The sequence below is a fragment of the Seriola aureovittata genome, chromosome 3 (genome assembly GCF_021018895.1).
Source record: "Seriola aureovittata isolate HTS-2021-v1 ecotype China chromosome 3, ASM2101889v1, whole genome shotgun sequence".
Classification (NCBI taxonomy): Eukaryota; Metazoa; Chordata; class Actinopteri; order Carangiformes; family Carangidae; genus Seriola; species Seriola aureovittata.
In genome coordinates, this window is record NC_079366.1 from 9568206 (window position 1) to 9583638 (window position 15433).

General features: G+C 42.4%; 3 protein-coding genes across 3 annotated transcripts in view; 1 reads left to right on the forward strand and 2 right to left on the reverse strand.

The window, feature by feature from the left end:
• gnav1 (guanine nucleotide binding protein (G protein) alpha v1) overlaps positions 1-6803 on the forward strand; it is a 28379-nt gene extending 21576 nt beyond the window's left edge. The window contains exons 7-9 of the mRNA XM_056371632.1: positions 118-189; positions 3309-3396; positions 5376-6803. Of these exons, the coding sequence (XP_056227607.1) occupies positions 118-189; positions 3309-3396; positions 5376-5566 (351 nt within the window). The 3' untranslated portion in view covers positions 5567-6803. The remainder of the gene's footprint in view (positions 1-117; positions 190-3308; positions 3397-5375) is intronic.
• A 214-nt stretch (positions 6804-7017) lies between these two features.
• Positions 7018-8672, reverse strand: npb (neuropeptide B). The gene is made up of 2 exons (XM_056371633.1): positions 8214-8672; positions 7018-7612 (listed from the first exon to the last, which is right to left on the reverse strand). Exons 1-2 carry the CDS (start codon positions 8475-8477, stop codon positions 7484-7486), a joined length of 393 nt encoding a protein of 130 aa, XP_056227608.1. The 5' UTR covers positions 8478-8672; the 3' UTR covers positions 7018-7483.
• Positions 8673-9573: 901 nt separating this feature from the next.
• On the reverse strand, positions 9574-15420 carry sgsh (N-sulfoglucosamine sulfohydrolase (sulfamidase)). Its single transcript, XM_056371631.1, has 9 exons — positions 15116-15420; positions 13838-13998; positions 13656-13761; positions 13190-13566; positions 12784-12865; positions 12456-12659; positions 11621-11787; positions 11286-11503; positions 9574-9930 (listed from the first exon to the last, which is right to left on the reverse strand). The coding sequence occupies exons 1-9, from the start codon at positions 15207-15209 to the stop codon at positions 9747-9749; spliced, it is 1593 nt and encodes a 530-aa protein (XP_056227606.1). The 5' UTR covers positions 15210-15420; the 3' UTR covers positions 9574-9746.
• Positions 15421-15433: the final 13 nt, after the last annotated feature.

Below are 15433 nucleotides of genomic sequence, written 5' to 3' on the forward strand. Positions count from 1 at the left end.
AACACTCGTTCAGTCTCACCCAAGAGTTTGTCCTCATAGCAGAAGTTTTAAAAGTGGCAAAGTGTGTCCTCTGCACCTCTGCAGCTGTCTGACGGTGTTATTGTCTTCTCTCTGCAGAATCGTCTGCAAGAGAGCATGAAGCTCTTCTCCTCCATCTGCAACAACGTCTTCTTCCGCAGCACGTCCATGGTGAGAAATTCATCAGTCACACACTTCCTCAAGACACAAGTAGTAAAACAAACTGGATCCCGACAGCACAAAGAACATAGAACAAAGAGATGGTTAGTTCAAAGATAAGCTGCTTCACGGAGGTCTTTGTCAATGGAGGAATCAGAAATATATCGTGAAAGTGCTACAGTTTTGTACATGTGTCTATGTGTGTTTCCGTTTATGCCCTTTTTTAATCTCATCTGGTTGATATTTTGTGAAACAGCAACAAAGTCATACGAGTTTGTTTAACGTACCTTCGAAGGCAGTGGCTCCAAGAACTCCACCAGCTTAGCACTGCGCTCCTGTAACATTGTCGGACAGAGGTCTGGTGAGCTCACTTCTCTTTAACTCCACGCCCCAGGTTTTTATGCCTCCGCGCCATCACAGTCGGGGTCAGAGGTCGTGTTTATGTATATTTTTTGAGGTCCCATCCTCATGAACGAGATATCGCAGTAACACCTTGAGGGAATTCACAGTTCACTTCACATTCGGCACAAAATTTTCACTTGGACTCAAAGATGAACTGATTAGATTTTGGTGGTCAAAGGTCACTGTGACCTCACAAAACACATTTTTGTCCATAACTCATGGATTCATACGCTAATTATGACACAATTTAACTCAAATGATTAATTGGATTAATGATGAAGTGATGGGATTTTATAACCAAATGTTCAAAGGTCAACTTCACTGTGACATCATAATGTTCTGTAAAAACATTTCTGGCCATTAGTCAATGCTGTAACTCAGGGAGCAGAGGTTGTGACCATATTTCCTGCAACTTGGCTGGTTGGTGGAGGTGTAGTTAGTAGTCTTCAGACTCAACTGCAGATATACACATACGCAGTATTACTCCTAAAGACCTGCAAATAGACTGTAGTTTAGTTCCCCTTTAAAACAAAGCTCTGTTGACTTTACAGGTTGCATATAGTTTGGGCTATGAGTACAGTCCACATCTTGAAATGCCCTTGCACAAGACGCAGATCCCCAATTTGCATATTACTGTAACCGTATATGCCACAGTGGGTTGCCCATGTTAAGAACCACATCTCTACAGAGTCACAGATTTTACAGGGTTAAAACATTTAGAAGTTAGCGCTCAGTGGAGAATCCTGCTTTAGTTTAATTGTTACACTCCTCATCTTGAGATGTGGACTGGCAAATATCTAAAGCTTTGTTTTAAACGTCACAACACAAAAAGATCGAGACAGTGTCCAGCCAAAGAGGGCGGGAACCACAGTTCAGTCTGACAGTTCAGTTGGTGAACGGAGCTGATGGAGGAGACACGAGCATAGTGTCTTTGTAGCCCTCCATTTGTTCTCGATGACACCATGAAACAAAAATAACACTAATGCTGTTTCCACACACACACACACACACACACACACACACACACACACACACAGACAGCCACACACACACACACACACACACAGACAGCCACACACACACACACACACACACAGACAGCCACACACACACACACACACAGACAGCCACACACACACACACAGCCACACACACACACACACCACACACACACACACACACACACACAGACAGCCACACATACACACACACACGCAGCCTCGGCCCTTTGTCTCTGAGTCCTCTGTCACTCGTAATTAAACAGCGAGTTGTAATTAGAGTGAGCTCTGGCGAGGTGACATTTTCCCCTCGCTGTGTTTTTCCAGTCCCTGCTTCCGGTAAATGATCACATTAAAACAACCGTGTAACGAGCTTGTTCAATTTATTCCACTTAACTCGCATTTAAAGCCCACTTAAAACACAAGTCACTGCATGTTGACGCGAGTGTCAGCTGCCATCGGCTCGGCAGAGTTTTTTTTTTTTTGCTCTTTCACTGTGACGCCGTTTTCAACATTTGTCAGACAGGAAGAAAACTCAGTGCGGCGGTTTGGATTTATTGAGGTCGTGGGGGTCAGTCATTTACAGTTTGTACATGTTCAGAGTCTCAGATGTGCACCAAAGCATCTCTTTTAGTATTTTGATCTATATTTTACCATAAAAATTTTATTTAAGGCTTCATTGGAGCCAAATGGGCAATTAAATGTCTGTGTGTGACGTGTTTATTGTGCAGGGACGTGTGTGGGCCTGCACGTTAACGTAGCTAACAGGCTCATTAAACAAGAGTGTTTAATGATACCTTTTTTAACGTGGGAGGGAAATTTGTAACCTCCACCTCAATTAACTCTTTACTGTGGCTGGTCAGTGGTAATTACACACCAAGGCACTGCTCTGTGTCCTGCTCATTGAAAATCTGCTCTATCTCATCCCTCCCTCGTTATGATCGGGGCTTGTGTGTTTATTTTTGTGATCAAACCAGCCAGGGAAGAGAGAACTTGATCGTAGTTTTAATTGGTCGACTACAAAGCCAAAGGTACCTGTGAAATGTGGCGGCGGCCGAGCAGAAGTTGAGTTCAGAGGCAGTGAAAACGAAACGGCAGAAATGCAGACACTTATTAAAGTAGCAGCTGAGTTTGCTGATCTCTTTCTCTGGGAGACTACATGAGGGATTGATTGCACACTGATGCATGGAGCGAGGTCATTGATCTGCCATCATTGCCCCATTCCGGTATAAAGACATCTATTGATTTTCGCATTTTATATAGATATATCTGTAAAGTGACGATAAATGTGACTACAATGTTTGAAGCTGATTTATTGGTTTCATTTTGTTACTTATTACAGCGCTACAGGTGATAGTCACCAAATCAAATCAACATTTTCTTTTTCTCATGATCTTTCAAATTGATTTTTCTTTTTCCACTGGAGAGGAGGCCTTTGATTTGTGATGAGCTTCTTCTGCTCTCAGCTGATTGTGTGTGTGTGTGTGTGTGTGTGTGTGTGTGTGTGTGTGTGTGTGTGTGTGTGTGTGTGTGTGTGTGTGTGTGTGTGTGTGTGTGTGTGTGTGTGTCGTGTGTGTTCGTGTGTTGTGTGTGTGTGTGTGTGTGTGTGTTGTGTGTGTGTGTGTGTGTGTGTGTTCGTGTGTGTTCGTGTGTGTTCGTGTGTGTTCGTGTGTGTTCGTGTGTGTTGTGTGTGTGTGTGTGTGTGTGTGTGTGTGTGTGTTCTTATTGCAGATTTTATTCATGAACAAGATAGACCTTTTTCAAGACAAGATTTTACACTCTGGACGACATCTGCGGTTATACCTGCCACAGTTTAAAGGTAGGACTGATGTTAGTTATCTTATTTATACTGTCATACATATATATGGACTTACAAGATACCATGTAAAATTACACTCAGCTGCCACTTTATTAGGTACACCTGTAACATCCAATACAGCAGCTCAGCCATAAATTTTACTCTTACTTTTTTAAAAGAATCATGTTCAGTTTTTAAGAACGCTGTCAGAGAGGTATTTATTTAACTATGTTTATTATTGAGCTTGTAGGTGTGTCTAATGTTTTGCCCACCCCATGTGAAAACATGAGGAGGGAAGAATAATAAGAAACACATTTCAGTATGATTCAGTCCAGTGCAACACTTACATTCTGTATGCAAAATGTAAAATCTATTGTATTAAACTGCATTAAATTGTACATGTGTAGTTAATAAAGTGGCCAGGGAGTGTGTATTGTAAACAAGGAACCTCTGCCAGCTCCACTTCTATATAATCGTCCTGGTCAGAGGACATTTTAGTAAAAGGCGTACGTAACTGCACACGGTGTCAATGCTTAAGTAGTTTTTCTTGAATTAATGTTCGTAATTCACCAAACATCAACGGATGGTCTTTCCTTAAACATGAGGAACAATTTGCACCGAGCATCGTGAATGTTAATTACACTGTAGCCTGTTTTGAAACATGAAAAATAAATTAATTATGTAAAAGAAAGATTTTTCATCATTTATTTAGGGATATTTATGTAAAATGTCTTTGTTAAAGATGTGAATGTTTATATATAATGTCCATATAATGTTATGAAGCTAAAGTATAAATACATACAAAATGTATCAAAAGGAAGGACCAGTGTGCCCACGTTAAGCAGACTGATAATTAGTCTCCCATACAGGCAGACACACACACACTGACACACACTGATGTTTGTTGTATCCGCTCTGCTCAGCATTTCGCTCCCCACGTCTCAGTGGGCTCAACAGGAGCTGCGTCCTCTCTGCTCTCATGCAAATGTCAATATAAATGCTAAAACTCTTGGGATTGGGGTCAGCCAGCAGAGCAAGCGTCCATTTCACACTGACCTCAGATGTGATGACTCGTCATCATACAGTGGCTCCCGACCTTTCGTGTCTGATGTACCCCAACAGCCCCATCACAAGAGCTCGTGTGCCCCTTCACCAACACCAGCCCACGACACTCCAAGTGTGTTTGTTTGAGTTCATCTTAAACTGGATGTTATATAAAACTATTAATTACCTAAAGATGATCTGTTAATGGGTAGGCTTGTTCTTCTGTTCTGCAGTACTTCACTTTGCAGTAGCTCCCAACTTTATTGGCTTGTTACAAAAGAAATCAGTCAAGTTGATGTCCATGGTTCATTTAAATAACTGTTGAAATTATCCAACATAAAACAAAGACTAGAGAAAATGTCAGAAAAATTAAAGCAGATTTGTGTTTTGTTTCTTTTTTTTTTCTTATACAACCGCTCAGATTCATCTTGTGACCCTTTGAGAGACTTGAGCCCCAGATTGGAAACCAGTGAATACAGTGTAGCTCTACCTCAAGATACAACAGTAAAACGCTGGTTACACAATCAATATTAACAATGTAATAATGTCACATTAAAATAATATAAGCCGCAGAACAAGTACAAGTACATTTCACTGATGATACCTTTGTAGTTTTACTTCTGTAGGACTTTGAATGCAGGACTTTTACTTGTAATGGAGCTCATTGACATCAATGTATTGATGCTTTTAAGTCTGAATAATAAAGATCTGCGTACATCTTCAACCACTGATTAAAGTAACTAGTTTTCATGAACTCTCAGTCACATCTCTCGGTGTTCGGGGGTTAGAACTGACTCAGGTTGGTGTGATTCATGTCCTGCGTCTGTCGTAGCTCGTCAAATCATAATTTCTATCTGTTCAGTTTAGTGTGATCGACTGATCACATCTTAGAGACACTGCTCAGGAGGCAGATGTTTCACTCTGAAGTCTGATTCCTCCCCTCCTCTCTCTTCCAGGTGCAGACTGTGACGTGGATTCGGCCGCCCGTTTCATTGCCGCCACTTTTGTTTCCCTCAACACCATGCCCAGCAAACTCATCTACCACCACTTCACCACGGCGACCGACACCTCCAACATCCAGGTCGTCTTCCAGGTGGTTATGGACACGATAATCAAAGAGAACCTGGAGGCAGTGTCACTTCTGTGACTGCCAGTCACAGAAAACTGAGATGTCACTGGACAGTCAGTCCTGCCGGTCTTTGGATGTGTCATTTTAAAAGACTAACACAGCAAAAAAACAAAAAAAACAATAGGCATTGAACACAACATGGAGATCATCTAATCCAAGTGAACTGTCTGTTTTCTCTCTTAAGGTGCAGCCTGGGAACTCTGATGCTCTTTGTTGCATTTCATCCTCTCTGATGCTTGATTTCATGTAGCTTTGAAAAACGCATTAAAGGAAGAGGACCTCTCAGCCAATCCTTTGTTTTGGGGTTGAGCCCTGAAACGTTGACTTCTGTCAAGAGTAATGGGCATTTATATTTTTGTACTGTACAATGAAATCAGACAATGAACAATGACGTTTTCTGAAGACTTGATATATAGTGCCATTTATTTCCCTGTCTCTTCTTGTGTGTGTGTGTGTGTGTGTGTGTGTGTGTGTGTGTGTGTGTGTGTGTGTGTGTGTGTGTGTGTGTGTGTGTGTGTGGGCGCAGGACACAGAGGTGGTGACAATTTACTGTTTGTCCGTTACTTCCTTGGCGCAGGGTTCACTCATGCATACCGTCGTGTGTTTTCCGCTCATTCATCACTGTGTCTCCGCTTTGCACATCCTGTGCGTCACACCCTCCTAATGAGCCGGTGATCACTGTAAAAGCACCCTAGTTTGTGTTGACTCTCCCTCAGCTGAAATCATCCACACACGTTCATTTTAATCTGCATCTTCACTTTGTTCCCCTGACTCTTACCAGTCAGCGATGACGCTGGGAAACTTTAATAATGGAAATGGGAGTGTATGTAAAGAAACATCCCCGAAGCCTCCTGACTTGTGTTTCATTTCCTTACTTTCACCTCCCCTGATTATTGCTGCAATATCTGACACACACACACACACACACACACACACACACACACACACACACACACACACACACACACACACACACACACACACACACACTGATTTGTCAAGCAGGATGATGCCTCCTCTATGTGATTTGTGTGGCATTAACTCTACTGGGCTCTGACTGTTTTGAAGGCTCCCCTGAGCGACTGACTGTGATGATCACACCAGCTCCTCTCTGACTCCAGTAATAAACAAGATATGCTAATGTCTGATATGGATACTGAAGGTGACAGAGAGGTGAAAAACACCCCCAAGTGCCTTATGATGAAGTGATTTTTCTGGTGTGTAATTAAAATGCTTCATATATGTATGAAACTTCTACATGTGTATTTTTCCTTCTTTGCCTTTCATGATGAATCTCTACTGTTTAAATCTAATATTCTCAGATTGTAATTTTATAGTTTGTTCTGTGGTTTCTTTGAAGACAACCATGTAAAAGGATAAAAGTAAGAGTACCGCATCACTTATTTTTCCTTTTTCACCCCGCACTAGCTGGGTATTTAGAGACAAATGTAGGTCACACAACAAGTTACCAGTGTTTGTTCATTTTAATAGATAAAATAAATAAAAGTACTTTACAGGAAATCTGCTCTGCAGTCAACTTTCTGGACATTTAATACATTTTGGCAAAGGCGGGTACATAACAAGGGGTAAACAGTACAGATGTGGCGTCATCTGGAGAGAAAATGGTTTCAACTAACATCTCTCGCACTGATTTTTTGTTTTGTTTTCTTTTATACTCCTGTCTACGCAACCAAAGCAAAACTGAACAATGTGTGTGTGTTTTTTTTGTTTGTTTTTTTTTTTAAATAAGAGAGAACATTCAGAGTCTGCAGCGGTCCGTCATCGGGAATGATCGGGATCTCCTCTGCACCATCACCCCAGAAACCCAACACACTCATCCATCCCTCATCCCTGCCCTTCGTTTTCCGTTCTCCAGAGAGGCGCTCCCGGGGCTCGGTGGAGGACGAGGACTGTCTCCGCCGGTCCGGCCGGGACTCACGCGGACAGGCAGTCCAGGGAGTCCAGGGTGAGAAAGACGTCCGCCTTGCACTGGAAGGTGCCCGTCCCGTCCCGCAGCAGCTCGCAGCTCTTCAGGTTTGGGGAGATGTCCTTCACGCAGATGGCCTGCAGGAGGTGAGCGTAAGTGATGGTGAGTTAAGGTTCACAGCTAAAAAAAAATCTGGCACAATGAGCTTTTAGTGGTTTTATTCCACTTTTCTACAGCTTTCATATAATGCAAGTCTTACTCTCCTCACTCTGACCTCGCTTCCGAAAAGCCAAATTATTGAGACGTTTTACAGTTAGAACAGCAGATTATTTCTAAAATAACACAAATGTCCCTCATAGATAAATCCTACGTTATTGCCTTTATTGTGGCGTTTTAACAATTCAAGACCATTTCTTTACTTAATCATCTTCTCACGCTACTGCGCTTTGATCTGCGGCGCTCATTGGTTTGCGCCTTTACGCACGAGCTTATATGCGACAATTTGGATCTCAATGGTTTGTCTCTTTTTTTTTAATAAAAGCAAGGGTAAAACAGTGCAGTCTAATCTAATCCGTGTCTAAGGTTTATTTACTTTCAATAGCCAAGCATCTCCATAAATGTAGCTCGTGTTGCTGAGCACATTTTACGCGCCTCTTCATTTTATCCACATTCTGGAAAGAAGAAAAGCTAAATCCCCTTAAACAGGAATAAAGTTAACAGTATCTTTAATGTACTTACCATGCTTTTGAGGATGGAGACCTGCCTGTTGGTCTCTGGCATCACGTTGTTACCTGCTGTTTCCCCGCTGTCCATCAGCGTCTCTTCAGACTCGGACCTCCGGACGTACGGCGACCTCCTAATGCCGGACAGCAAACCGGAGGCGCGACCCACCGAATAGTAACTTGGCCCGGTCGACTGCTTGTACCAGGCTTCGACTGGATGGCAGGATATAAGCAGAGACACTCCGACGCACACCACGGCAAACCTGACTGACCTCTCCATGTCTGGAACCGTCCTGGAACTTTTTTATTTTACGCAAAGGAAAACGGCGCTTTTCTCGTCTGCTCTTGGTCGGCTGCCGACTTGCTGTTTTGTTGGTTGTTTGGGAAACTTTCTGGTGCTTATATAGGCGGACTGAGCGATGTTATCGTGACCCAGGACATTCGTCAAATCAAAATTGAGGTGGGCGGATGATGATCCGTCTTTATGCGGGAGAAGAAAAAGACCAATCCGAATTGATCCGTTTCTCATGGTTTGGCGGCGACATGGGAGGGGTGGGTGGGTGCGTGCGTGCGTGCGTGCGTGCGTGCTTGTGTGTGTGTGGGGGGGGTTGGAGACGTATAGGGATGTCAGTCCTCTGACGCTTGCAGAGGTAAAAGTGAAATGGATTAACATCAGTGGACCAAGATAGACTCTGACGTAAGTGATCAAAACTCAAAGATGTTCAGATGGTTTGTCAAATTAGTGACAGGCAAAATGTCCTTCTTCACATGAGCTGATTCACAGATTCAACATTTCCTGAAGGTCTGAAAACATTGTGCAACAGTGCATGCAACAAAACGCGCAACACAAAGCAGAACCAGTGCATGGCTTCAAAAGACACGAGTGGAAATGGACAGATTAGGTGTAAAAAAAATAAACAGCAGATCAATAAACGTGAGTGAATGATCGACTGATCCAAATTGTGTTAAGTTTCATTAGCTTTCTGCTTGGACAGACTGTGAATCAGTCTCACTTCAAAGTGGAGCTCTGAGGTAAAACGGGCCTGTATCAATAAAAACCCTTTCCCTGATCGATTTACCGACCTCACCGGTCATGTGTCATGCACTCCACCACATCTGCAATCAGCAGATCAGGAAGAGAACAACAGTGATGGCGATTAAGACGGAGACGGATGCATCTGCATTTGTTCAATTAAATAATAACAGCAACGGTTAAATATTGTGTAACCTTGTTGCCCCTATATGAAACAGGGTTATGACGGGGTCTGGATTATGGGGAAATGTCCCTTAAATGTACAGACACAGATAAGAAAGGCCACTGACTGGAATGATGAAATTAACCAGAAACATAAAGTCAAAGGACACTACACTGAAAACAATGTTAGGAATGAAGAAAACCCAACTCTAGTTTATTTTTGAGCATTAAAAGCAGCACTGACATATAAAAAATATAAATACTAATAAACAATCATTTATTCCATAAGATGAATGTGTTCATGTATGCGGACATTATGTCAATCAGGATGAGTTAAAGTACCATTAGAGTCCATCAGAGTCCATTGTAGAGTGGTCTGCAGTGTGGCTCTAGTTTGTCCTCCAGGACATAGTCTGGCCCACAGACCCAAGGGTCTCCTGTCTCCCACTGCCACTTCTGCAGACTCTGCCTCAGGCTCTCCAGCACGGCGCTGTAGGATGGGTCTGATACCAGGTTCCTCATTTCCAGCGGGTCTGTCCTGTGTTGGTGAAGCATTTAACATTAAAACAGCTTAAACAGATTCAGGGCTGAAGCCAAAACTTTGAAAAGGCTTAGGTCCCTAAGTCATAGCACCTTGTTTTGACCCATTTATAAGGACTACCCTAAACAAATAGTTGAAAGCCGTTATCAGAACTTATTAATTAAAAACTATAACTCCTTATGAACAAATCATGAAAGACAATATAGTAAACCCCAGTTGTAATCATAAAAATACTTTAATAAAATATTTTTTTTAGCAGTATAGCTTCATATCTTCATAAAATGTCTTATAGGAAAAATTATAATTGCTTACAAATAATGCACTTGAAAGTGTCATGGCTGTGTACAACTCAATTATAGTATGTTAAAAACTAGGGCTGAACAATTAATCCAAATATTATTGAAATTGCAATATGGCAAGCTGACTTTTTTTTGTTGATAAAAGTGAAATGTGTCACAACAACAGACCATAAATGAAGCTTTGTGGTGCTACAGACATGCCCCGGCCTACAAACCATATTCTCCAGACGCAAGGGAACATGTTTGTTTTGTACAAGCCGGAGGCCAAATCATCATCATCCATTTTTATTATTGTGTAAGTGAAAATGAAATGCAAAATATCGTAATCGAAATATCTGCCAAAATAATCGCAATTTGATGTTTTTTGGCATATCGTTCAGTCCCATTATAAACCATTTATGAAGTGATACTGCTTATAAATGATAAACAGGGAGACTTGAAGCAAAGTGTCACTGTGATGAATATTATTTGAAAATTTAAATTAAATTTACAAGGCGTACGGCTAATTCATGATTTAAACACAATACCTTTCTTTAGTATTACAGCCCGAAAACAGAAAACAGGACAATCTGATGAGGCACGACCAAGAATCCCCGATTGCTCTTCACATCTTTACCACAGACAACATGTTCATTCTCTCTCGTTGTAATAGATCACAGTCACCCATAGTAAGCAAGGGAGGACTTTTATCATAAATATGCCAGCTTTTTCTTTTTCTTTCTCTTTCCATTGATCAGTTAGTCATCTAGTATAAAATGCCTGTGAATAGTGAAAATTACCCATTGCAATTTCCCAGACGATGCCTTCAAAAACCAACAGTCCAAAACTCAGAGTGGTATAAAACAGAAGCTGTAAGAATGATTCACCATTTCCCTGACAAACTTAATCGATTATCAGAATTGTCAAAGATCTGTCTTCTGCCTGTCAACTAATCGATTAGTTGGCTCTTCATTTTAGCATTAAAAGCAAGCAGCCAATTCTCTCTTTAGAGCTTGATCTGACAAAAACCCGATGAACACTGAAACATGTGCTTTAACAGCAGCTGTAACAGACCTGGAGTCGTACAGCTCCCAGCGCTCTCTGTAGTAATACTGCTGCAGGCTTTTGAACCAGTGCGTCGGCTGACTCAGCCTGGTGCGGTTCAGCAGGTCCTGGAAGGTGGGTGACACGTACAGGTCCTGGTCGATGGGGAAGGGCATGCGATAGTGTAGGTTGTGGAGAAGGTGGTACGCCCCCTGGTGGACAGAGCGGGTTGGGTAGTACATGGTAACCTGAAATCAAAATGACACAACAGCAGTCAAGGCCAGGTGTTTGACTCCTTCATGAGAGTCTGTTTCTGTCAGTCTGTGGCGCTGGCGTCCTGTTTGAAAGCTGTGGCGCTCACAGACCTCGTGCAGGGACTGGCTGGCGTAGACGGTGTACCAGTGGCTGGGCTCAGTGACCAGAGCAGGCAGTAAGGAGCGACCGGTGAGATGGACCAGGGCGGCAGGGCTGCCGGGGAGGCTGTAGGATGGGTAGGGAACGGAGAACCAGTCCAGAATGGTGGGAGTGATGTCTGCCAAAAAAAGAGAGGGAGAAGAAGAGAAAGGGAAAGAAAGAACAGAGAGTGAGAAAATAAGACAAAGTAGTACCACACCTGGAATCTTAAATAATGAACTCATAATTAGTTTCTGCTATTTCATAGTGAACACAGAGGCACATCTGTCCAAAGAAAACCATGTATGTCTGTGTATTTAAGGACTAAGTGTTTCCTTATTGGCTGAGCAAATTCTCCTACTTCTGTAAGCTCATGAACAGCTGAAAGATACATGGTTTTCAAACGACGGTGGCAAATATTAATGTTGGCGTGAAATATTAGATGTTCACAATCACATTATATTAAATAGTTGCCATGGTTACATTACATTATGGTCAGTAGTTGTAATTATCCAATGCAGGCATTCATATGACTGCCTCTACTCTTTTTTTCTTCTGTTTTAATTGATGATATTTTCACATTTACATTTCATTACTAGTTCAACTGTGAGAATCATTTTCAGATTATTTTATCTGAGATCTGTTGCTGAAGCGTCACGGTTGTGTCTCCCTCTTGTGTCTCCCTCTTGTGGCCACTTTGTAAATATAAACACACTGACTTCCCTGGTTGTTCATGTGTAAAAACTGGGGAGCAGGAAGACATTAAATCAGCCATTCTCAGCTTCTTGGCTTTCATCCATTTCTTACCCAGAAGGCTGACGTAGGCCTGGCTGGTGTCTCCCCATCGTTCCCTGTGCTCTGGAGAGGACACCAGCATGGGCTCTGCCGTCCCGGAGCGATACAGGTTGGTTCTGCCGTTGGGGAAGGGGATGCCGTTATCTGAGCTGTAGATGACCAGAGTGTCGTTCTCGTGACCAGCATCCCTGAGCTCCTGAAGAACTAATCCAATACCTGCAGAGGAAATTTACACTATTACAGCTGAGTGTTTTAGGAGAATGGCTTCTCTCTGTTCACTTTATATTTGTATATATATATATATATATATATATATATATGTGTAGGTGTTGCTACGCACCCTGATCCAGCCTGCTAACTGTAGTGTACTGCGCAGCTAAGTCGGCTCGTGCTGCAGGTGTGTCCGGCACGAAAGGAGGAACCTGAAGTGCGTGAGATGAGGACGGACCAGATTAAAGTGTGTTATTATTCATGGATAATATATGGGAATCACACTCAGTAGATACTAATACTGATGGAGTGTTGAATTAGCACTTATATGAAACAGTGATGATGTATTTCTAGCTGAGAGAGGAGAAGCAGAGGAAGAAGAATGGATCACGTGTGTTGCTTTAAAATTTCAGTTTGAAGTTTCTTTTTCTGGTTGATATTTACACGTTTATACCTCATGGTGCGTCATGAGCAACCGAAGATACCAATCTTGTAGAACATGTATCTACAGTATATAAAATTGTTATATCACTGACCTTTACTTGTTCTGGTGTGTAATATTGTGGTGTCCAGTCAGGTATTCTTCCCATCCCCATTTCACCATTTCCAAACTTCTCACAGAAAGCCCCGTACTGGGGCTGTGAATGCCCACATCGATGGGTGTCATGGAAGGCAACATAGAGGAAAAAAGGCCTCTCTTCATCTCTTTTATCATCACTGTCTCCTTCGTTCTCTTCTTTCTTCTGCCTCCGCTCAATGGCTTCCTCTTTATGCGTCTGGAAAAACTTGCGTACCAGGAGTTTGATGCGGGTGATGTTCCTCCCCACCTGGAGGACAGAGCAGTTCTCCTCTGTGTAGGCAAAATCGAAGGGGTATACAGATCCAGGACCGACGTGCTTCTTCCCAATTATACCTGCAGGAATGAGAGAGTAGAAAAGAGAAAACGGGATAAAAAAAAAATCCGGAGTGTGTGTGTGTCTAGACTTGAGATAAACCGGTCACCTGTGTGTACGTTGGCCTGGCTGAGGAGCAGCGGCAGACTTTGCACGCCGTCAAATGAGTTAAAGTGATGGACCCCCTGATGAAGCCCGTACATGCCGTTCTGATGCTGAAAACACAGGACAAACACACCTCAATACTGTGCCTTCATGAACAAACAAGAGGTATCCATGTGTGTGTGTTACCTGCGGCAGGCCAGTGAGGATGGTGGAACGGCTGGGGGAACAGCTGCTGACAGATGTGAAGGCGTTGCTGAACACCAGGCTGCGCTGGGCCAGAGAGCGCAGGTGGGGGGTGTGGACCACAGAGTTGTTATACACCTCCGTCTCAAAACCTGCATCATCAGCTGGAGGAAGGAAAACACAGGGACTTGTTATGATGTGTGCCAAAAGTATGTGGACATTACAAACATATGTGATTGTAACATCTCATTGCAAAGTCATCGGCACCAATATGCTGCTGTACAGCCTCTGCTCTTCTCAGGAGGTCAGCCACTGATGATGGGTTCATCCCAAAGGTGTTGGATGGGGTTAAAGGTCAGGGATCTGTACAGGCCTGTAGTGTTACGATTTCCCACTGGTCCTGGACTGAACCATGAAAACCGTCCCCTGACCAAAAGTACTGTTCATGTGGATGGGAATGTATGCCCTCACAAAGTATAATATCCTGGAACCGATGACTTTGTTTTAGGATTGGTTTTATAGTAATAATCTTATGAATAAAGACTGAAGAGAACTCTTCACATTGGTGAAACTAAACAGCAAGCAGCTGGTATTTATAATAGATAACAGGGTCAGATGATATAAATTTGTTATACGGTTTATACTTTGTTATCTATCTGTTCAGCAGCTCTGCTTGTATTGGGGACTACTCCACGGCTATATTGGATTTTTATATGATTTTTCCTCTGCACAAAGTTTATATAAACCATTTGAAAGGGAGACTGTATGTTTTGCTGTGGATATATAATTTGGTATTAAGGTATTAAGACTTTATCCATCCATCCATAATGGACACTTAGAGTCAGTTGTTTGTTAGGAACATCTAGCTAAAACGAACACAGTCTAATACAACAGTCCTGTGACAAATCCTCCGTCATGAAGGTTATAATGTTCAGCTTTTGTTGAAACTGTGTTAAAGACGTGTTGACTGAACTGTATGGTCATTTTGGGGCTGCAGGTTGTACTACACAGAGAGGTGTGTGCTTCTGTTGTTCAGCCTTCCCCCCTGATGTGAATGGGTGGGACAATACAAAAATACCACTCAGTATAATATGAGAGAGCTAGACACAAACTGAGCATTATAACTTTCATGAAGGGAGGATGTATTACTGTTGCACTAGACTGCATTAGTTTCAGCTGGCTGTAGCTAATAAACTGTCAGCATTGTGTTTATTTCATCCCTTCTATTCAAAGTCTTTCTACGTGTCACGTTTTAATCTGCGGACAGAAAAGCTCACTCACCAATTATTAGAAGGACATTTCTCCTCTTTGCCTCCCCGGTGACACAAGATGTCACAATGAGACAAAACAGCTCCAGCAGCATGATCATGATCATGAGGATGATTTTGATTGTGATCGCCTCTCTTATCTGTTACCCATGTGCTGCACATAAAAAGTCTTGGAAACATTTAATGTAAGTCAAAACTGTCACGTTAACTCACAATAAATTCACTCGTCACAACGAGTACATGAAGTGTCTGGTAAAGTTGTACACCCGCTTCTTTACCGTCAACAGTGAAGACGGATCTCACGACTTCCGCAAACATCCTCTGGTCACAT

Bases quoted from the DNA above. Each gene is read 5' to 3' on its own strand.
- sgsh (XM_056371631.1), bottom strand. From the start codon at position 15,209: ATGATCATGATCATGCTGCTGGAGCTGTTTTGTCTCATTGTGACATCT. The intron at 13,567-13,655 runs GTGACCGGTTTA...TCATTCCTGCAG, and splicing joins CCAGGCCAACGTACACACAG to GTATAATTGGGAAGAAGCAC. The intron at 12,866-13,189 runs GTCAGTGATATA...CACGCACTTCAG, and splicing joins ACACACCAGAACAAGTAAAG to GTTCCTCCTTTCGTGCCGGA.
- npb (XM_056371633.1), bottom strand. From the start codon at position 8,477: ATGGAGAGGTCAGTCAGGTTTGCCGTGGTGTGCGTCGGAGTGTCTCTG. The intron at 7,613-8,213 runs GTAAGTACATTA...CACCTCCTGCAG, and splicing joins TCTCCATCCTCAAAAGCATG to GCCATCTGCGTGAAGGACAT.